The following is a 22,628-nucleotide window of genomic DNA, read 5'->3' as shown; positions in this document are numbered from 1 at the left end:
AGCTTTCTCTGAAGTCTGCAATGAAACCAGCAGATCTCCTGTGTGATTCACACACTGTCTACCTTTGCTCATTACCCCTGGCAAAAATCCTTCCAAATTCTACCAAGTGTGGCAAAGGATTAAAACAGAGAGCGGGGAGAAAAACATTCCCCCTAAGACAAAAGAAAGTAAATTAATATATTTGAAAACCACTGTCAACGTGTTGGATTTTGTGCTTCCTGGACACAAACACGTGTAATACCTCCAGCAATAAATATCGTTAACCTTGGACCCAAAACTGTTTGCCCAGATCCACACGAACTCGGTATTTGGCTGCTTCGATAGAGAAAGGCTTTCAGGTCGAATTTTGCACAGAAAAGTAGAGTTGGGGAATTTTCTTTTGGAGGAAAGATTGAATTTACCATGAAACATATTGCATCGAGAAACTGGTAAAATGAACCACCTTTTTACCCAAACCACAAAGACTGCAAATTCCTTTGCTGGAAAAGTTGGCTGCTCTGTTGAAATGATTAACTTATCCTGAATAGCTTTTGAGGGGCATGCATGGGTAGATGAGATTGCATTTTCCGTTTAGGGGCACAGAACTTGTAACGGTACTTAGTAACTCTTGGGAGAGAAAAATGGTAAAGATTCTTCCGGAAAATTTACATGAATTGATCTAAAGGTATTCTAGGAAGATCCTCACAATGCCTAAATTCTGCTGCAAAGCCGAAATCCATCTCAAACCGTTCATTCCCACTTAAGGTCTCACTGTAAGGATTAAGAATAGGGGAGCAACTTCCCTTGGTTTTAGTAACTGAGTTGCTCAAGTTGAAACTACTACAGTGTTTTAATTAATATGATGAAATAATGTTAATCGTATGTTTTCCCTTCTCTTTTTCTTTTTTTTGTTGCTCCTGACTTGACAGTATCCTGAAAAAACAGAGAGATTACACTTTTTAATCTGGTGGAACGTTTAGCTACCTCACACAGAGCAAGTTTGTCAAGAGGCAGAAGGAAAAGGAAATTTGTTCTTTGGACACTGACAAGTTTTAGATAATTATATGTCTATACGTCACTAATTTCTGATTTTACGATTATGTCCTTCTTGGGTCCTTAATGAGCAAGGCTACTTCCCAAGCCATGTCTGAGGGACCAAGGGGCTTACGGAATGGCTTCAGAATTCATGGTGACAGAGATCTGGGTAGGAGACACCTTGGCAAAACTGTGATCTATAAACTAAAATTTAAACTTAAGCCACTACAGCCGTGTACAGAAGTTCAGAAAGGCACCTGCTCTAAGAATCGTGAGAGGAGACATCCCACAGAAACTACTGCTGACTGGGACCCGGAGTCAGACGGAAGAACACGGGGCGACCGTGACTGGACTTCAAAGGGAAAATCAAGAACTGGCCTGAAAGAAGGTAAGATGTATATAAAACTAATGAATATAAACAACTTTCTGTGAAACAAAGTAAAATGACAGAGCATTCACAAACAATGCAGCTTCAAACACATCACTTTATGAGATGTTCACTGCTTACAGTTTTGAGTTTCGGAAGCTCATTCCACCCTATTGGAAGCTTAGGGGATAAAGAGGGGGCCTCTGTGCCCCACCTGCCCCCAAACTGCAACTTTCTAAAATGCCAACTCCCAATCTTGGTAGTTACATAAATGATGCTGAGGACTAATTACTTTTCTTAAAAAAAAAAAAAAAAAAGTTTTTAGGAGAGAAAGTGGCCTGAAATGGCATCTAGTAGATGGCAACCCATCACTAAGACCTACTCGCCAGAAGAAGGTTTTAAAAGGCTTGGATAGAATTCTCGTTCATGCCTTGTAAGAGAATACTACCTTCGTTAAATTATTCCACTAAAACTGAACCACTGTAAAAAGAAAGGATCAGTTTTTCTTTTAACAAGATGAACAAATCGCCAAGTAGACAGCTTTGTTAATTATCTAAAGTTGCTTCTTCATTTTACGTTTCCGGTTCAGAACAAACTCTTCTGGCATTATAAGCTATTTCCAAAATCATGATCGTCTCAGATTGTTAAAATCTCATTTAGAATCAATAAGTTTATATTGCAGAACATTATAATGGTCTCATGCAATATTTCATTATTTTTGAACGGTGGAAGGAGGATTCTTTTTTTCTTTATAGCCTAGACAAGGCCCACTTTTTAATTCATTTAAAACGTTAACAAAAAATAAAACTCCTATGCTATTTCCTTTTGTTTCTAAGAATTAATTTTCCCACATTGATCGTAAGAAGGTAAAATTCTGACTTATTACATTACAGGACCTTTATTTACGGTCAACCTCATTCTTTCTTGATGCCGTGTCTCGGAAAATTTCTCAACAGCCCTGTAATTTCCTTCAGTGAAAATTTAAAGCCCTCTCCTTCCAGTTTCATTGCCCACCTGGCCTTCTCCATCACGCTAAGACTTTTCAGGTCCTTCCTGTATCAATCACTTTTCCCTCCATCCTTCTCTTTTTCCCACCTCTGCTTCTTCCGGTTTTACTGGACACAGAATCACTTTACTTACTGGTTTTCTCGCCTTTCATGAAGATGCTGTAGTGGGGACAAATTTCAAATCTTAAACTTTTTCTTTTCTTGTAATATCACTTTACTCGACACTAAAATTCTACGTCCCAACGAGGCTCTTGGTGTCAGATCCACTCCTGCGTCATGTCACGAGCCTGGACTGCTTCCCCATCTAATTGAGTAAGGCACAAAGCCCCAGAGAAGGTCTGTTTCTTCCATGAAATCATCTCAGATTTATCACAGGCCAGCTGCTAACGAAACTTTACCTAAGCTTGACATTTTCTTGACCAAAACCTCCTCTCCAACTATGTGCTTGTACTTATTACTCCAAAAATACCAACCCCTTCAACATAATAATGAAAATGCTGTCCAATGATGTATTGGTCCAGGGAACTTACGTTTCTGCTAAAACTATCTGTGATCCACCAACTTCATCAGTTTTACCTCCCTTAGTAAAACCGTTGGAAAATGATTAGCTTAGTACTTCCTTAAACTAGGTACTCAAAAATCCATCTCGATTTCATATTTGTCTTTTCTATAATATCACTTCCAAAACAATCACTTCCATTAAGTAATTAAACCTTATTATTAACCCTTTACAAATACCAACATCAACAGACAGTATACCGCATATATCACCCATGGAGCTGAAAGAGTTCAACTAGGATTTTAACTGGAAATGTTCTTAAATATTTTTTAACTGAAAATCCTTCTTCGGGTGGGAAAAACGCATGGTTCGTGCTACTGGTGTTTTGAGCACAGTTCAGAAAATGCTAACTTCATGAATTAATCAATCACTTCCACGTGCACATCCTGTGCTAGGCTATTCCCAAATGTTTGAGTATTTGGCATCTGCTTTTGTTAACAATTCAGCAAACAGATACGAAGCACCTGTTACACCAAGCCAGATCCATTCTCCAATTCTACAGGAGAGGTGTTTAATTTTACGTTATTAATTCATTCATTTAAATATTTACTGAGTGCCAGAAAAGAGGAGAGGCAGGTGCCGAGGATGTACTGAAGAGCATTTACTTTCCTCGTAAACTTACAATTTAGAGGAAGAAACTGATATTAGTTATGAAATCACATAAACATAAATTTTTGACGATTGTGATAAAAACCCAGAACATAAAATTTACCATCTTAACCACTTAAGTTCAGTGTAAGCTATCTCTACATTGCTGTGCAACAGATCTCTAAAATGTGTTCATCTTGCAAAACTGAAACTCTGTATCCGTTAAACACGAGCGGCTCATTTCCCCTCCCCCCCAGCCCCTGCCGACCACCGTTCTATTTTCTGTTTCTGTGATGTTGACGACTCTCGGTACCATACAGGGGAAACCATATGGCATTTGTCTTTTAGTGACTGGCTTCTTTCACTGAGCATAATGTCCTCAAGATTCATCCATACTGTAGCGTGTGACAAGATTTCTTTCTTTTCAGAGCCCTCATAACGTTCCATTGCCTGCATGGCAGGTAGGAGAATGACAGGGTGTGGATTCAGCATAATGATGGGGGAAGGGGCCTGAAACTCCAGAAGGAGAAAAAGGATGAAGGGTTCGCACAATCTTAGGAATTAAGAAATCCTACTTAGAAATTGCCACTTGTTGAACGAATTAACCACCTGTTCGACACAGACCTAGTTTATTTTTGGTGGCACATGTTACAACTGCTCAGCTGGTCGCAGCAGGTCGGAAAAGAAACCAAAGGCCCATGTCCTGACCTCTTCCCTCCCACATTCAGGAGGACGTGGCTGGGGAATTAGCCAATACTTTGGAAAAACTACCTGAAGTCAGACCCACGCTTCGTAAATCTTGCTTTATAAACTCTGCTTAAAGCAATTAATAAGCAGAGATGAACAGCTCAGGGGTGCCCAGATTTTATTCTTTAGGGGAAAGCCTTGTGTAAGAGCCGAGACCCTTGTCACTGCAGGTGACGGAAATCAAAGTCAGGCACTCACACCCTGGTGCAGGGGAAGGTCCTGAGGCCAGGCTTCTCCCAAGCCCCAATCTTATCTGAGCCTGGGTTTCCCACCTCCTCATCTTGCCTGCACTAAATTTAGCTTTGGAGAGTGAACCTGCTGGTGAAGAGCGGGGCTGTCCAATACATTAGCCACTGTCTGTCCAGATGTGGCTATTGAGCGCTTGAAATTGATCAGGTCTGCCTTGGGATGCGCTGCAAATCCGATATACACACTGGATTGCAAAGATATAGTGCAACGATGTAAATTATCTCAGTAATTTCTTTTAACGTGGATTATACGTTGAAGTGATACTATCTTGGAAATGTTGGGCTAACTATATTAATAAAACTAACTTAACCTGTTTCATTTTCCTTTTTTTAATGCGGCCACTGGAAAATTCAAAATTATGACGCCTCTCCCATTATACGTCTGCTACCCACAGTGCTACTCAGGACCATGTGACTCTGAGCCATGTTGAATTCTTGTCCGCAGAGAGAAAGAGGGCCCCTTGGAAAAACTTCTATTTCCCTCCATCTCTGTTTTGAACAATCAGTTCTACCCAAGCATGTCTTCTTTTTCCTGGCGGGGGGGGGTGGGGGGGGGGGTGGGGGCCGGCAGGGGAGGGGCATAGGAAGGCCACAAAAGGAGGTAAAGCCCCTTGGTAGCCTGACTTTCCGACTTGGAAGATGCACGGTAGGGAAAGTTCACCAGCTGCTTTTCTGCAACATAACGAATTTTCCAGCAGAGATAGGAGAGCTCTCACTACCTTAACTTGACCCAGCTGATTCTACCTTTTGTATCTGTAACTTAATGATTTCTTCATTTATTAGGACTCTTTACAGAAGTAACAGAAATCCAACTTGAATTGTCTTCTGCAAAAATGGGAGTATATTGATTTAGTGTATCTGAAAGTTCAGAGACAGCTCCAGCTTCAGGCAGAGCTGGACTACAGGCACATACTCAATGCCATCATCTCTCAGTTCAGCTTTCCTCTGTGCTCGATTCATCCCCAGCCAGGCACTCTCTCGGTGGTGGCCCCTTGCAGCTCCAGGCTGATGACATCCCTGATATATAACAAACCCAGCAGCAAGAGAGCTTTCCCCTTCCCCTATTAGTTTCTATTAAAAAAATCCTTGAATTGTCTCTAAGTGGCCTTGGTGGGTCATCATGCTGTCCCTGAATCAATGGCCATGGTCCATGAGATGAAGCTGGTAGTTGACTAGTCCTGGGTGTCCAGTCCAGACCCAGAGGTAGAACCAGCACTGTTTGACTGTGCGTTCTGAAAAAGGGGACGGGACTGGGGGGCTGTGACCAGAGAGGGGGAATTGGATGTAGGGCAGGTGATAGACAAGGAGATACCGCTGCACCCATGTTGCTGCTGCTGGGCTGAGTGGGTGGGGTTGCCTTCACAGCACCCTGGGAAGGACCTGCACATCTAAATATGCCCTTCTTTCTGTTTCTATCCTTTATCAAAACCGGGGAACCCTCCTACACTGTTGGTGGAAATGTAAATTGGTGCAGCCACTATGGAAAACAGTACGGAGGCTCCTTAAGAAACAAAAATAGAGCTACGGCAATCCCACTCCTAGGCATATATCCAGAGAAAGCCATGATTTGTAAAAATACATGCACCCCATGTTCATAGCAGCACTATTCACAAAAGCCAGGACATGGAAGCAACCTAAGTGCCCACTGACAGATGAATGGATAAAGAAGATGTGGTACATATATACAATGGAATACTACTCAGCCATAAAAAAGAACAAAACAATGCCATTTGCAGCAACACGGATGGACCTAGAGATTATTATACTAAGTGAAGTAAGTCAGACAGAGAAAGACAAATATCATATGGTATCGCTTATACATGGAATCTAAAAAAGGATACAAATGAACTTATTTACGAAACAGAGATAGATTCACAGACATAGAAAACAAACTTATGGTTACCAAAGGGGGGTAGGGATAAGTTAGGAAAAATAAATAAATAAAATGTATATTCGATTTTTTTTTTTTTTTTTTTTTTTTGGGGTACACGGGCCTCTCACCGCCGCGGCCTCTCCCGCTGCGGAGCGCAGGCTCCGGACGCGCAGGCCCAGCGGCCATGGCTCACGGGCCCAGACGCTCCGCGGCACGTGGGATCCTCCCGGACCGGGGCACGAACCCGCGTCCCCTGCGTCGGCAGGCGGACCCTCAACCACTGCGCCACCGGGGAAGCCCTGTATATTAGATTTTTAGAAAAGAACAAGGTTGGAGACAAAGGAGAACGGGGTGCTGGATTAAGGACGGACCTGCGTTTCTATCAAATGAGACTCTGAAATCAATGGCCATCTCCTTATAAGAGACGCGTTGTCCTGCACTAATGATTTGTGTTTACTTTTGTGCACATCTAAAATTTTCCATAATAAAAAGTCTTAAAATTTTTTTAAAAAATAGGTTGCAATAATTTAAAAAATCTGTGAATGAATTTGCTGGTGGTCCAGTGGTTAAGACTCGGCGCTTTCACTGCTAGGGGCCCAGGGTTCGATCCTTGGTCGGGGAACGAAGATCCTGCAAGCCTCACGGTGTGGCCAAAAAAAATAAAAAACTCGTGAATGGAAGTGCACTATAGTTGCAGACACAGGTAACCTAGATTTCTCTTTTCCTGCCTTTAGCCAAAGCAATGCCAAACACTTACGACAGCTGCTTAATCCGGTTCAAAAAGCATACGATGTCCTCACTGAACATGTGGTATCTTGCAGTGCCAAAGGCGATGACAATACCTGAAGCTCTCACTTCCTTTAAGTCCTTCCACTACTCTGATGCGCCGGATGCTGTCGACAAGAGCTTTGCATCCTCATTTACACGAAATGGGGAAACCTGGGCACACGCTTCCTAGCGTGCTATGATTCTATTTTCTCCCCTCTTAGTCTAACCTACCCTGTTATCGTTTCCTGCATGAATCCTTTATCTAGTGGCCTTTATCAGGCACCTCTCTCTCTCTTACATAGAACAAACCTAAAGAACACGCATGTTTTTGGCGGAGTGTGAGGTGGGGAGAACTACAGCTCTGGTCACCAGACGAGGCATCTCCCTCCGCAGATGTCTGAGAAGTAAATCCCTGCAGAGAACCTCAACCCCAGGCCCCCCATGCACAATTCCACATGTTTGGAGAAAGGAAAAATTCAAAACCACATCAAACACACTCTGCGACCACGGCGTATAAATGTTCCAAACAAACAAAATCAGCGTGTAACGTGTACTTCAATTTGCTGACAGATATTTAAAAAATTAACATCAGAATGAATGGCAAACACCAACACCACCACAAGACCTTTAACCCCAGAGAAAAATAACTCACAATCAAAGCCGCCTTGGCCTCGAATTAGCGCACAGCATCCTTGAAACGAGAGGCCAAGATAAAACAAACCGCCAAAATGGAGAGAACGGTGCAGAGGGTCGGAGGCAGAGCTAAGAAAATGAGGGCTTTCCGTAAACCACTGAAAAAAGGGAACTCTACATTTATATTTGAAAAATTCTATTACACTGCAGGGCAAGTCACTTCAGATACAATTTAATAAAAGCAAAATTTTAAGAAGGAGTGACTGACATCTATTTGACCCCTGGTTTGCACCAACCATCACCCTAGGTGCTGGCCATCATGACAAGGTGTGCGGGTTTGTACCCTGAGGTCTAGGGGACTTGGGAAGTCCCAGCTACTCCTCCCCCCAGCCTGACCGAGGTACTGGTTCTTTCTTTCGCAGCCCTCGTTTGCTCATACGGTTGTAGAGTCGACTGTCAGATGAGCTAATGCTTAACTCTTTATATACGTAATTTCACAGAACATATGTATATGAACATATATTTTGCCTGGGACATAGTACTTTCTCAATAGACATCATCTACTATCACTTACATGCCTTATTTTCTTTCATGTCCTTATTAACTCCAAAGATAGATATTATCTACTACTTACACCCGACGAAACTAAGGTTCAGAAATAACACGATTATGGCTATTATGAACAACAGACTTAACTTGACAAATTTCTTAGGCACTAGGTTAATCTAGTTCGAATCCCACTTTCACCGTTAGGATTTGCAGTGAATAGGAAAGGAGTTTGAGTCGGGCCACGTTCACCCAGATCTGATTGATCCTGCGGACCTGCAGGAAGCAACCAGGAACCAGCGGGTGCCGGTCCCATCCCTGCCTGTAGGGAGAATCTGGAATCACTCCGAGGGGCGAAGGATTCCATAGAACACACTTTCTTCCTTGTTTGGTAATCAGGAAGAGAAAAAAAGAAACAGCTTGGCATGACATGTAGCGACTACAAAAGCCATTTTCGGATGGAACTCTTGTCAGATACCTGAATTTTCTGATTTTCAGAGCCCAAATATCTATAGGCCTATATTTATATTAAGAACTCCACTAGATAGCCCTGATCATATGAATGGTCCTGATTTTTCTTTTCATTATCAATGAAGAACTTTTTGTTGTAGTTGTAATTTTTTTCTAGGGATTAGTGTGGGGAGGCTTCAAGGGGGCAAAACGCATATGAACGCAGGGGCCCTGGACGTGGGTGACAAGAGGTACAGACACGGAGAAACCCGGAAGTCCCTACCTTCTTAATTTTGTTCATATCGCTATTTTTTCAGATAATAATGTCATCCAGAAACACAGCATGTTCCTTTTCGTAAGTCAGTCTTATTATCCCACGCAATGCACAAGTTGAAAACCAAAATGCAAACTGGACTTCAACCAGTAATCTGGCCACGATCCGCACACAAGAAAGTTATTTCAAACCAAGAGGCAAGTCTCCAGTGGTAGGACTTCCTACCTTACCAGGCTGACCGCTTCTCACCCTAGCCGGGTCCCACGCTCCTGAAATACGTTCTTTGAGGAAAATAGGACCAACTCTATCCAATATTGCTGTATTAAAGCTAATTCCAATGAATTTACGATATTCACATTAGGTGTTTCTGGGATGTTATCATCTAAAACACTCATAATTGCAACACTCGAGGAATCTGTTACCAAATCCTTAAATAAATCTACAAGCACCTAACTCTGAGTATAATATATCATGCGATATTAAAGCCTTAGGCCTGTTTTTTAAAAAATCACCTATTTCCTTAGTTGCCCTTATACTTGTGAACATAAGAGAAACATCCCGACATCCACAGGAGGCTGGAGAGTGTTTCCTGACACCTGCTTCTCACTGAGGCTAGGCAGCCCTGGCAGGACGCTCCTGGGAGGGCCCTCTCGGGGGGTAGCCTTCGAGGCCGGCGGCATCTGCTATCTGGACAACCGTGTAAGAGACTTTGCCTGTTTTTGCTGTTTCTATCAGTTCTTTCACAGCGGCGGTCGGATTCTGGAGCTAGCGTCCCTCGTTGGGGCGAACGACAACCCCCGGCAACTTTACCGGCTGCGCGTGACAGGTCACGTCTCCGATGGGTTTCTTTCAGGAGCGAACATGCTTCTTTGCCAGAAACCCCCAGCGCATGTCTCCTCGCGTCTCCTTCGGGGTTTTGAACCACCCATGACAGCATGGGGTTGGAATCAAGCTCCCTGCTGCACTTAGGGGTGGAAAGGGCTCCCTGGGCAGTTGGGTGCTTGCATAGGAGCTGGAATGGGATACAAACCGGGCCCCTCACCAAAGGGGGAAGCAGGATGGGTCCTGGGGACAAATGACCATGTCCCACGCCACGAAAGTTAACCTGAGGACAGGTCCTCTCCTGGCCCTCTGGCTGGCCTCTGGCCAACACAGATGTTCTGGAATGTTCCGAGCAGAGATGGCCCTTACCCCTGCTTCTCGGCTTACTTCCTAGAGCACATGCAACCTGGAAACAAAAACGTTCTTTTTATATTTATATGGAAAATACCCAGGCCTGAGATTTTGCTCAGCTGCAAAGTCCAGGAGAAAGCCAGCACGTAGGGAAGATGAGTAATTAATCTCTTTGATCCAAGGGCGGCACCGTGACAACCAGCCCTCGTCCTGCCCACTTGTAGTCCATAGGGATTTGCACTATGTATACAAAGTGTGTATATAAAACTCAAAAGTAAACTCAGTCCTGGATTTAGGATTAAAAAAAAAAAGGCTGCCCTATGTCAGAAGCTGGCTGGAGCCTGGAGCATGGCACTGCAGACAGAGTTAGCAGTCTGTAGGCTTTGAAGTGAAAGGTTTTCCCCCTCTTTTACTAGCCATGAAAAGAACTTTAAAAGAAAAGCATCGGAGCTGGCGAGGAGTATTTTTCCCTGGCGAACGATGTAACGCCCTCGGGTATACTCCTCTATTTAGAAAACCGGGGCCTTACAGCTGACACCACAGCACCTGCCGGCCCTCACAGACCCACTGCTCAGAGAAACAGGGCCCTGGTGGACATTTAAAGATGCTGTCTTCTCCTGGAACCCCCAGCACTGGCTTGAACATTGTCATGGGGTCATATTTTAGGTGTCGTGAGCAGGGGCTCTCTAACTTTAAGTGGAAGAATAGTCTGGAGACTTATCAAAATTCAGAGGCTGGGGCTCCAGGTGCAGGGATTCTGAGTGAGTGAGTGAGTGAGTGAGTGAGTGAGTGAGTGAGTGAGTGTGTGTGTGTGTGTGTGTGTGTGTGTGTTTCAAGTACATATTTTTTTTTGGTGGGGAAGGAGGTTGTCATTTTAACAAGCAGCCCAGGTGATTCAGATGTAGGTGGTCAGTGGACCCTACTAAGAAACTTCACATCAAGAACCTATAAAATGTTAAAAATAAAACAAACAGGGCTTCCCTGGTGGCGCAGCGGTTGAGAATCCGCCTGCCGATGCAGGGGACGCGGGTTCGTGCCCCGGTCCGGGAGATCCCACATGCCGCGGAGCGGCTGGGCCCGTGAGCCATGGCCGCTGAGCCTGCGCGTCCGGAGCCTGTGCTCCGCAACGGGAGAGGCCACAACAGTGAGAGGCCCGCGTACCGCAAAAAAAAAAAAAAAATAAATAAAGCAAACAACAACAACAAATCAAAAAGAAAAAAAAAAGAACCTATAAAATGTTGAAATTCTTTAGCCAAAAGAAATGGGAGTTTAAGTCACAATATTCCTATTTATAAAGGCTCAAGAAAATAATTTATCACTGCAAGATAAAGAAGAACAGGCATGCCTTACTATTCCCACAGGTACTCCTATTATATCTCCACCATAGTCCTCTGAGGTAATTAGGTCGGGTAATAGTATTCTGACTTTGCTGATAAGGAAATTAAAGCAGGTTAAGTGATTACCACAGGCTCCAAAGCTAGTTGGGGCAAGTCTCTTGACTTTTAAACAAAGGTCAAATAAGAGGCACACCCTCAGAGACCCCCAGAGTAGTAAGCCTTGAGAAATACATGAAGAAAATAATAAGCCCATTTCCTGATCCAGGTGTAGATCAAGTTTTCCTCACCTCTCTAATTCAAAACCCTACTTCAGCAGGCAACTCTGCGCTAAAGAACGTTGATAAGTTTTCCACCCACAGGCCTTGGCTATGGGGACCCATCATGGAGAAGCTTACATAACCCATGGTTACGATACTGGCAGAAAGGAAAACACACGGTCCCCTATGGAAAAACCTCATCACATATTTTCCCCCAGCTGAGGGCTGTGGCATCACCCAGGACAGACATAACCGGAGTTTCTAAGTTTCTAATTCACTTTAGGTGAATTCACTGTGGGCCTAGGAAAATGGAAAAACAGGGTGCCCCCTTAAGATCCCACAAATGCTGACTGTTCTCAGGAGAGGAAGGATACAGAGGACTCTTTTATTTTATTTTTTAAATTAATTAATTAATTTGTTTGTCTTTATTTTTGGCTGTGTTGGGTCTTTGTTGCTGCCCGTGGGCTTCTCATTGCGGTGGCTTCTCTTGTTGCGGAGCACGGGCTCTAGGCATGCGGGCTTCAGTAGTTGTGGCTCGCGGGCTCAGTAGTTGTGGCTCACGGGATCTAGCGCTCAGGCTCAGTAGTTGTGGCGCACGCGCTTAGTTGCTCCGTGGCGTGTGGGATCTTCCCGGACCAGGGCTCGAACCCGTGTCCCCTGCATTGGCAGGTGGATTCTTAACCACTGTGCCACCAGGGAAGCCCCAAAGGACTCTTTTGATTCGAGAAATTTCCACTGGGACTTCCTGACTCACTGGTTGGCTTTCATGGACCACACTGTGAGGTGCTTCAGGGAAGATGAAGGTGCTTTGATAGTGGAAAATCCCCCCCACACTACAGCCCTCCCTCCCTTTGCACTCAGGGCAAAACCTGCCTTTTCCTCATGAGAAAAACTCCACATATCGTGGACAAGACAAAGAAATAGTCAATCGAATTGGTTTAGGAAACCCCAGCAGAAACGATGTTTCTTTTCAACAGTTTAGGATGCTACGAAGAGACAGAACATTTTGTGTGAGGTCTATCTCCGGCTCGTAAGTGAGAAATGCCGTTTGCCACCAGACACTAGTTTAATTCTACAGCTCAAAAGAACCATGTTCCTTTGCCAAAACCCTACTGCTTCATGAACGACAAGAAAATGGTTTATAAAAGTCACTAGAAACATTCTTATGATAATAAGAACACTAATTTTTAAAAAGCAGCCTTTTCCCAGAATACCATCATCCCTAAGCATTCACCAGCCGTCTTCGTCAGCTTGGGCTGCTGAAACAAAATACCACAAAGTGGGTGGCTTTATCAACAGCAGAAATTTATTTCTCCCAGGTTTGGAGGCTCTATGTCTGAGGTCAGGGTGCCAGCCTGCCTGGGTTCTGGTGCAGACCCTCTTCTGGGTTGCAGACGTGTAACTTCTTGCATCTTTTTTTTTTTTTCCTGCTGTTTCTGTCAAGCGTTTTTTAAAACTTGAAGCATAGCTGAATTACAATACTGTGTTAGTTTCAGGCGTACAGCAAAGTGATTCAGTTACGTGTATGCGCGTGTACATATATTTTCAGATTCTTGTATCTTCACACTGCAGAGAACGGGTGAACTGGCTCTCGGGCCTCTTCTCATCAGATCACTAATCCCTCCCAAAGGCCCTACCTCCATGTCGGAGGCTGAGGTCAGGGCTTCAACATGAAGTTGAGGGGAACACAAGCATTTAGTCCACAGCTCCAGCCCAGAACGAAAGGGATGTGCGTGGCTCCGCCATATTTTCTACTTCCCCCAAAGGAGCTGCCTCCTGTCACTGCCTGCCCCTCTTTTTTATGACAGTACATCACCCCTCTGGAGACAGCAGAAAGCCTGTCTGAGACTTCAGGCTTGTTTAGCCACTCTCCACCCAAGTGATTCTTCATAAGTGTTAAAAAAAAAAAAAAAATTAAAAAAAGACTTCCCTGCCACTTTTCAGAGAACGATGGCGTTAGACACCGGGTGAAGGAGCATTAAAGTTGGCCTTGACGTTGTTTTCTGATAGCCTGTCTCCACTGAGAGCTCCATCCTGGAGCAAGATGAGAGAAAAGAAAGAGCTCTTTCAACACAGACAGCGGATTACCCACCCGGCCGCCCCGGAATGTGAAAATTACAGTAATATCTCCTCCCGCGTCTAATGAAAACCTCAGTCTCAGCCAGCGATGGCTGATTTCAAAACATCATCTGCCTCATGGCAACAGACCAACCAACCAAAACGCTGAAACGATGTGGTTTATGTTAAAAAAATTTTTTTGATACCCAAGTGAAATGTGATTTAATATTACAATTTCTTTGCTTTTGGATGGTAGGAATAGCTCATTCGATTTTTTCGGGAAGTCCCCAGCTATGGAAATTTCACCATTTAGCTGAGCCTTCAAACCACACGGGCATGCAACCCGGACACTGAAAACGTGGCGTGTCAGTGACTACATGGTAAATGGTCCCTCCCCACTTCAAAAGCCAACCTCCTGATGGGCTGGTGACCATCTTAATGTCTGAACTGGAGTCCCTGGTGCCGGCGTACACAGAGGGGTCACTAGAGCATCCCTCCGTGGAGGGCACTGGGAGGGGCTGTCAAAGGAGTGGGCTTTTCTAATTTTGGAAACTGTCCACGGCAGTTGGTGCCTTGCGTTGATTGTCCTGCACCACAAAATCCCCCAAATGAAATATTCATCGGGCCACATCCATCCTTAACCAAAAGGAAAAACCATGAAGCAGGTATTCTAGGCACCCAACCTTACCAAGTGATCATGACTGTGGATACCTTTCTTGCTTTAAAACAGAACTGATTCAAGTGAACCCAGTAGCTTTGCTGGGAAATGCTTGTTTTGCTACAAAACAATCTTCTTGATTCATTCAGTGTTCTGTAATTTCCTGCATCGCTTGTATTTGGAAAGGAATTGAAAAGTGTTATGTGTTTGTCCTCATGCCTTAGAGAAGGCAATGATGCATTCGGGGACACACAAGTCACCCCTATAGGATACATCTGTCTGCTCAGCGCCCACACTCAGAGGAGGTCCCAGACACCCTGGGGTACATCAGTGGATTCACCAAGTAAAAAAGGCAAGCAGCCCACCCAGTATGACCTCACGTGGAACAGCTGCTGGGCATGTATCTAGACTTGGGAAGGCCCAGAGTTTGGGTTCATTTCTGCAGAGTAAGTGAGGCAAAGATGGTGGCCTGATATGCCATGCACAGGCCTGCCCCTAAAATATGTAGTCCTGGGGCAGGAACCAGCAGAAGCCCCCAACCCACAGTCCTTCTCTTCCCATGCTTGGTTCTGACTCACGGTACAAGCGTCCTCATGCAAACGTGGGTGGGTGTCCCAGAGCAATCCTCCAGTGGACCCAGCACACATCACCCCCCTACAAAGTAAGCCGTCCTTGGGCCCAAGGGTGCGCTCCGGGCCTGGATCGGGGGAGAGAACCCGGCAGGCCTGGCGAGTAGGCTTCTGGCCATTTGGAAGACTCGGGGTCCTGGGAACCCGGGGAATGCACTAGAGTCGGGATGCTGCCCTCGCCCCACGACTGCCTGCCCTGTGAAAAGGGACACGCCCAGCCAGGGACCACCAGCGCAGAGACCTCCAAAGGACTTCAAATGTAAAGGAAAAAGAAAATGCAATGTCTTCATAAACATTCTGTGTCCCTTACTACCAATCACATATCCTTTTGTAAACCCTGAAAAATTTCCCTGTAAAACAAAATTTACAGCTTCATTTGTAAACTGAGGGCACTTGGAACCCAGGGCTTTCAAGGTCCTCTTCAGACCCGATCCTGTGGGATCCTAAGATCCAGGGTGTCAGTGGAGATGGCTCCATCTCAAACACTAGACAAAGATAATATAAAAGACGAAAAAAATAAAATCTAAAAGGATTTTAGATTTTAGCATAAAGGTCTTCAATCTCAGCCTCTCCAGTTAAGAGATGAACAGTGAGATATTCGGCTTAATTAATGATCTGGTTAGTAGAGTGGTTAGATCTATCCTTCACAGGTGACTAATTATCACCTAATCAAAGTATAATAATACCCAACATGGAAACTACAATCCGCGTAATCATGGGGTTATGAACGACCCAAAACATCTCCTGTTTTCCAAGTCCAGTGAACTGTACACGAGACCTGTAATTAACATGCAATTCATTAAGGAAATGGGGACGCGGGTAGGTCATTAAGTCGACAGTTTATGTAACAGTTAAAATTTCCAAGGCTATTTCTGTGGCCTGGACAACCTCTTCCAGGGGCTTTGATTTGGTTTGTTTCCCACCTGATACATTTTGACGGAAGCTGGCAACACCAACCTGTCCTGAGACAGGGAAAGCCCACAGTTAATAGCACTGACCTGTCCTTTCATATCTGGAGCGATGGGAATGGTGGGCCAGATGGTTGAGTAGATGCCAAAAAACACCAACCAGATGAGCATGCTTCCCCAGACGGCCAGGTGACTGAACTACAGGAGAAAACAGACACTCAGGCAGGGTTCTCTGCTGAGCCAGGAGCCACCTGCACCAGCCGCGGCAGCAGCCCTGGGTCCACGCCACCTTTCTTTATGGAAAGATTTCTACTAGACACCGGTTGAGAGTTTAAGTGACTAGTGGCCCCAAACTATCCTGAAGAGGAAAGTGCTTCTTCCACCACAGGTGACCGTCCTGTAGACCCATCCTACGGTGCTACCAGGTTCCTTTCTGTCCCTCGCCGGTGTTCACTCCACTTTGGAGTGGAATAAATGAGGTATCATTGCTCTGGTAAGCGGGCGTGGGACAGACAAAACGAACAAGATGGGTTTATTTATCATTTTGAGACTTTGTTCATTTTCCAAAGAACTTTTAAAAAATGTGGAATGGATATATCCCTTAGCGATAACACTCAAAGCACCTACTGAGTTGCGAATTTCTTCTCCTCTGTCCTCTTGCAAGGACGATCCTTGACATCTTTTCAGCCACACTCCATGATCTAATCCAGCATGAGCCTCTGCCAGCTGCTTAAAAAATCTGACCACTGCTCGCCACCTCCTCACGTCCCAGGCTAAGCCACTAGCCCCTCTCACCTGGATTCATTGCCTCTGTCTCTCAACGAATTCTCTGCTTCCACATTCACCTCCCACCCCACTCCCAATTAATGAGCACAGAATCAGAAGCCTATTTAAACAGCAGAGACGAATGTGAAACATTGGCCGTAATCCTCAAGAGTTGGAAATAACCAAAATGTCCAAAACTGGGGACTGATTCAATAAGGGATGGGATATTGATAAAACTCAATACTCTTTAATCATGAACTATGACCTTGTAGAAGTACATATATATATATATATATTTTTTTTTAAATTTATTTATTTTTGGCTGCGTTGGGTCTTTGTTCCTGCGTGCAGGCTTTCTCTAGTTGCGGCGAGCAGGGGCTACTCTTCATTGTGGTGCGGTGGCTTCTCTCGTTGTGGAGCACGGGCTCTAGGCGTGTGGGCTTCAGTAGTTATGGCGCACGGGCTCAGTAGTTGTGGCGCATGGGCTTAGTTGCTCCGCAGCATGTGGGATCCTCCCTGACTAGGGATCGAACCTATGTTCCCTGCACTGGCAGGCAGATTCTTAACCACTGCGCCAAAAGGGAAGCCCAGACTCTGTGTTTTGTAATACGTTGTCTTATTAAAAATATACACAGAGAACAAAGTCTGGAAGGTTGTACAGGAAATATTAACAGTAACTATATCTTGGTGGTAAAATTATGGAAATTAAAAATTCCTCTTTCTGTCCTTCTGTATTTTCTTTGTGTGTGCGATTTTTTTTTTTAATACAATGCACATATACACTGGAAATGAGCTGACTGTTAACAGCTTAGAACCGTATTAAGTGCTCAGCAAACGAATCATCAGGGAACTCTGGTTTGCAAATGTGCCCTGATAAAGATCAAACCACAACTTTTACATGCAAAATTTAAAATAAGGCAGCTAGATATTGTTTACTGTTTTCCTGGGGCTTAAAAAGATACTACACCACAAAAAATATCTATAGTGGATAGAGAAATAATTCTAGAGAAAACTTACTTTTGTCCAAGCTGTAGTCTCCAAACCGGCTTTCAGGCAAACAGTAACAACAACATACTGTGAAAGAAAGAGGAATTTGGGAAATGCGTTATCCTCACTTATTTTCACTTCCCAGAAGAAATCCCAAATCCTCCCCAGAGGCAGTTTCTCCGTGGCGTCTGGACTTTGAAAGTGCCATCTTGGTAGCTAATTCTCTCTGGGGGTCAGCTTTAGGAAAATTACAGGCAGGTTCTTATAAGAAAAGTCCTCATTTTAGCGATCGACTTCTCACAAGTAACAGTTACTTTGCCCTTTTCTTAGCTTGGAAGATTTGGGGGAAATCACCTTCCCTTGGTGTTGGTTTTGTTTTTCTTCCCCGCCCCCAACAAGTACATGTGAAACGGTCATCTGAAGAATGGGGAATCTGCCGATCACCTGTCCAGAAATCTTAACTCTGCATAATCTTCACTCAAACATGAGGTAAGCATTTCACAAGCACTCTGACCTCTACGTGTTGCCAAATCTCGGCTCCCTGTACACCGATGGCGAACAGAAATACGGAGACAGAGTAGGAAATAGAAAAGAGTAGCTTCGTTCCTTTTGCCAGGCAAGATAAGGAATCTATAATATATAGTTTAAAGATGTGAAATAAGTCATAATGACAAAGGCTTTATATACAGGGAGAGGTGAAACCCACACGTGCCAGCTAAGAAAGATTCAATACACAGGTAAACTTACCGTATAAACGATATTTCCAACAAATAAATAGTCCGTGGCATGACCATTGGCCAACACAGTATCTGAAAAACAAAGCGGTTACAATTACCCTCCAGAGCAGAGCACTGCAATCTATTTTATTCAGAATGTAAAAACAGAACTTTAGAGACATTGAGGGAATTTCGAAAATTGCGTTGTCTGTGATTCTAATGCCTCCTTTTTCTAACTCAGCATTTTTTCACCTTATATTTTTGCCAAGTGAAGCAAACAAACAAAACCAGGTTTCCAACAAACGGAACACCCAAACCCTTGATCTGTGTGGAAATTTACATCTTCATACAGATTCAAATCTCCCTTTTGTCAGTTAGAAAAAGGAACAGTATAAAAACATATTAATCTATCTTTGTGGGTGTCAGTATTAGACCTTTTCCATGTGTTCATTTACTAGTCGTCTTTAATTTCTGCTAAATTGGAATTATAGGCCAACAGCAGAAGATAGCTACACGAAACAAAATGAGTTCATGATTACTGAACTCAGAGAATTGAAAAGAATATTCACTACTTGTGTTCTCTGTCAACTTCTGCGTGAACTTCTGGAGTCTATAAACGGGTGAATGCAAACAACCCAGTGAGAGATGCCTAGACAATACAACTAGGATTCTGAAGCTTTAATTTTATAGCTTTCCAACTTTTTCTTCGTAAGTTTGACTATTACAGCGTACATAACAATCACTAAGGCAGAACTCTAAGAGAATTGTCTAGTTTGGGTCAGCTAGCCTGCTGTGAAAAGTCTGGTTTTTACCCTGAGGGGATCAGAAATAGTTTCTTTGGGTGACACTGCCAATCCCCTTTTATTCTCTTTTATACTCATCTGTGGCCTACAGGCCAAGTGTATAGGGATTTTTCTGTTCAAATTTCCAACCCAGTAGCTGTTGTACACACATATTTGGGCTCACCAATTTACCCAACTGTTTGTTGAAGAATCTGATTCTTATTAAAGAATCAAGATCCTTTTAGTTTCGCGAACACCGTAAGGATCAAGTACCATCACAGGGAAAATCTGGTAGTGGTGGGACCCTGCATCCAGCCACAGGGCAGGCCCTTTCTGCTAATTCTGGATAAGTAAATTTGTGGATAAGGACAGATGAACCCACAAAGTGACATCATGGGCTGCGTTAGCTACTGGCCTAAACCCAGGGATTGCTCCTGGGGACCCTGACAGTTATCCTAGGGTGGCCACTGACTTCAAAAGGATTAATCTCAAAGCCTAGGGGAGACATGGTGAAGGGAGAATCAAAACTCAGGCAGGACTTCATTAAAAAGGAAGGAAGGAAAACAATGATCAGAAAAGTAAAGAAGAGGCTACGTTAAGCTCGAGAAGGCCACAAGCTGATATACTGGCAAACAGCTATTCAAAACTGTAAGGGTTTGCATTTTAGTAACTGGCCCTTAGATTGCTTTAATAATAAAGACGACACTTTTAAAGAAAAGCCTCAATAAAGGAACACTTGAGATTAGACAGGAGACCATTGCTTTGATTCTAACAGAGATGATAGCTGTGGAAGGGGTAACATTAGTCTTTTATTTACAGGACAAATATTTATTTAAAGCCTACTTTAAAGTGGGAAGTGGGGAGACAAGATCCCTGTCTCCGTGGAGCTCCCAGTACAGTGAGGGAGACAAGACAAAAACACACAAAGACGTAGAAGGTATGGAATAGAGAGGTATGGAAGAGAGACGGACGGGGCTGCTACTTTAGACAGGGAGTCCCGCAAAAATCTCTTTGAGGAGGTAACATCTGAGCAGATCGCAACAGTTCAAGGGAGTGAGTTAAGTGAACATCTGGGCTAGAGCGTTCCAGGCAGAGGACTGGCCAACAGTCTGAACACAGACAGCAATGATGAGCTCAAAGACCATCACAAAGGCCAGTCTGGCTGCAGACTCTGGGGAGAGCGCCCAGACAGTAAGAAGGGGCCAATTAACATAGGTCACAGTGAGGAGCTTGAATTTCTCTGTTAACTATGACAGGAAACCAGAGAGTAAAATGGTATGAGTTACGTTCTTAAGGGAAGAGTCCAGCTTTTATGGGAGAACAGATCCTGGATGACCAAGAACAGAATAATAACAGATGCAATTCCAGTTTGGAAATGATTGTAGCAATCCACCCAGGAAGATGATACTGGTGGCATGCAGAGTTGGGTCCAATATGGTAGCCTTGAGCTGCTGTTTACATTTAAATTAATTAAAATACAATAAAAAAATTCAGTTCCGGCTAGGGAGTGGGGAGGAGGGGGGAATGAGGCATTACTGCAGCAAGTGTACAGCGTTTCAGTTTAGGCTGATGAAAAGATTTTGGAATAGATTATTGGTGATGGCTGTAAACATTCTGAATGTAATGCCTCTGAATTGTATACGTAAAATGGACCATAGAACTAAAACCAAAAAGCTCTAGGATAAAACACAGGATTAAATCTTTATGGCCTTAGATTTGGCAATGGTTTCTTAGCTTTGGCACCAAAAGCACCGTGACAAAAGAAACAAGTAGACCAATTAGACTTCATCAAAATTAGAAACTTTTGTGCTTCAAAGGACACCATCCTGAAAGTGAAAAGACAAACCTCCGGAATGGAGAAAATATTTGCAAATATTTATCTGATCAGGAACCTGTATCCGGAATACAAAAACAACTCTTACAGCTCAGCGGTAAAAAGACAACACAATTTAAAAGTGGGAAAAGGCTCTGCACAGAAATTTTTCCAAAGAAGGAGGTACCGATGTCCAAGTACATGAAGGGATGCTCAACGTCATTAGACACCAAGGAAATTCAAAACCAAAAACCACGAGATATCATTTCACACCCACCAGGGTGGCTATGATAAAAAAGATAGATACTACAAGAGGTGGCAGAGGATGTGGTGAAATTAGGACCCTCAGACACTGCTGGTGGGAAAGGAAAATGCTGCAGCCATTGTGTAAAACTGTCAGGCAGTTCCTCAAACGGTTATGCCTAGGGACTTCCCTGGTGGCACAGTGGTTAAGAATCTGCCCGCCAATGCAGGGGACACGGGTTCGATCCCTGGTCCAGGAAGATCCCACATGCCACGGAGCAACTAAGCCCGTGCGCCACAACTACTGAGCCCACGCTCTAGAGCTCATGTGCCACAACTACTGAGCCTTCGAGCCACAACTACTGAGCCCACATGCCACAACTACTGAAGTCTGCACCAAAACTACTGAGCCTGTGCTCTAGAGCCCGTGAGCCACAACTACTGAGCCCACGTGCCACAACTACTGGAGCCCACGTGCCTAGAGCCCGTGCTCCGCAACAAGAGAAGACACCACAATGAGAGGCCCGCACACCGCAACGAAGAGCAGCCCCCGCTCGCCGCAACTAGAGAAAGCCCGTGCACAGCAACAAACACCCAATGCAGCCATAAATAAGTAAATAAAATTAAAAAGCAAACAAACAACGCTATGCCCAGTTACCATATGACCCAGCAATTCCACTTCTAGGTACACACCCAAGAGAGATAAAATCGTGAATGAAACACACAAAAACTCATACATGAATGCTGATAGCGGCATCATTCACAGAAGTCCACCAACGGAGAAAACGTGGACTATCCATACAGTGGAGTATTACTGAGCTATTAAGAGGAATAAAGTACTGGTACGTGCAACGGCATGGGTGAACCTTGAAAAATCTTACGCTAAGTGAAAGGAGCCAGCCACAAAAGGCCGTGTATCATACGACTCTACCAGTGTGAAATGTCCACAACAGGCAAATCTATAGAGACAGCGAGTAGATTAGTGGTTGCAGGAGCTGAGGGTGTTTGGGTGGGAACGGAGAGTGGGTGCTGATAGATACGGAGTTTCTTTTGGGGGTGATGAAAATGCTTGAACATTGATTAAGGCGATAGCTGCAAAACCACGTGAATACATTAAAAACCATAGAACTGTACAATTTAAATGGGTGTGAGGCAGGCAAGACAGGGCGGGGCCCAAGGACAGCCTCTTCATGTATAGGCAGTAGACAAAAAGCAAAGCCACTTCCTT

At 44.1% G+C, this 22,628-nt stretch overlaps 1 protein-coding gene across 1 annotated transcript in view; it reads right to left on the bottom strand.

The window, feature by feature from the left end:
* Positions 1–22,628, bottom strand: part of ATP8A2 (ATPase phospholipid transporting 8A2) — a 444,189-nt gene that overhangs the window by 110,242 nt on the left and 311,319 nt on the right. The window contains exons 30-32 of the mRNA XM_032611707.1: positions 18,594–18,655; positions 17,877–17,933; positions 16,185–16,292 (exon numbers count right to left, since the gene is read on the bottom strand). Coding sequence (XP_032467598.1) covers positions 16,185–16,292; positions 17,877–17,933; positions 18,594–18,655 — 227 coding nt within the window. The remainder of the gene's footprint in view (positions 1–16,184; positions 16,293–17,876; positions 17,934–18,593; positions 18,656–22,628) is intronic.

Source organism: Phocoena sinus, chromosome 18 (genome assembly GCF_008692025.1).
Source record: "Phocoena sinus isolate mPhoSin1 chromosome 18, mPhoSin1.pri, whole genome shotgun sequence".
Lineage (NCBI taxonomy): Eukaryota > Metazoa > Chordata > Mammalia > Artiodactyla > Phocoenidae > Phocoena > Phocoena sinus.
The sequence above is the reverse complement of the archived record's forward strand: the minus strand, read 5'-3'. Positions and strand labels throughout refer to the sequence as shown.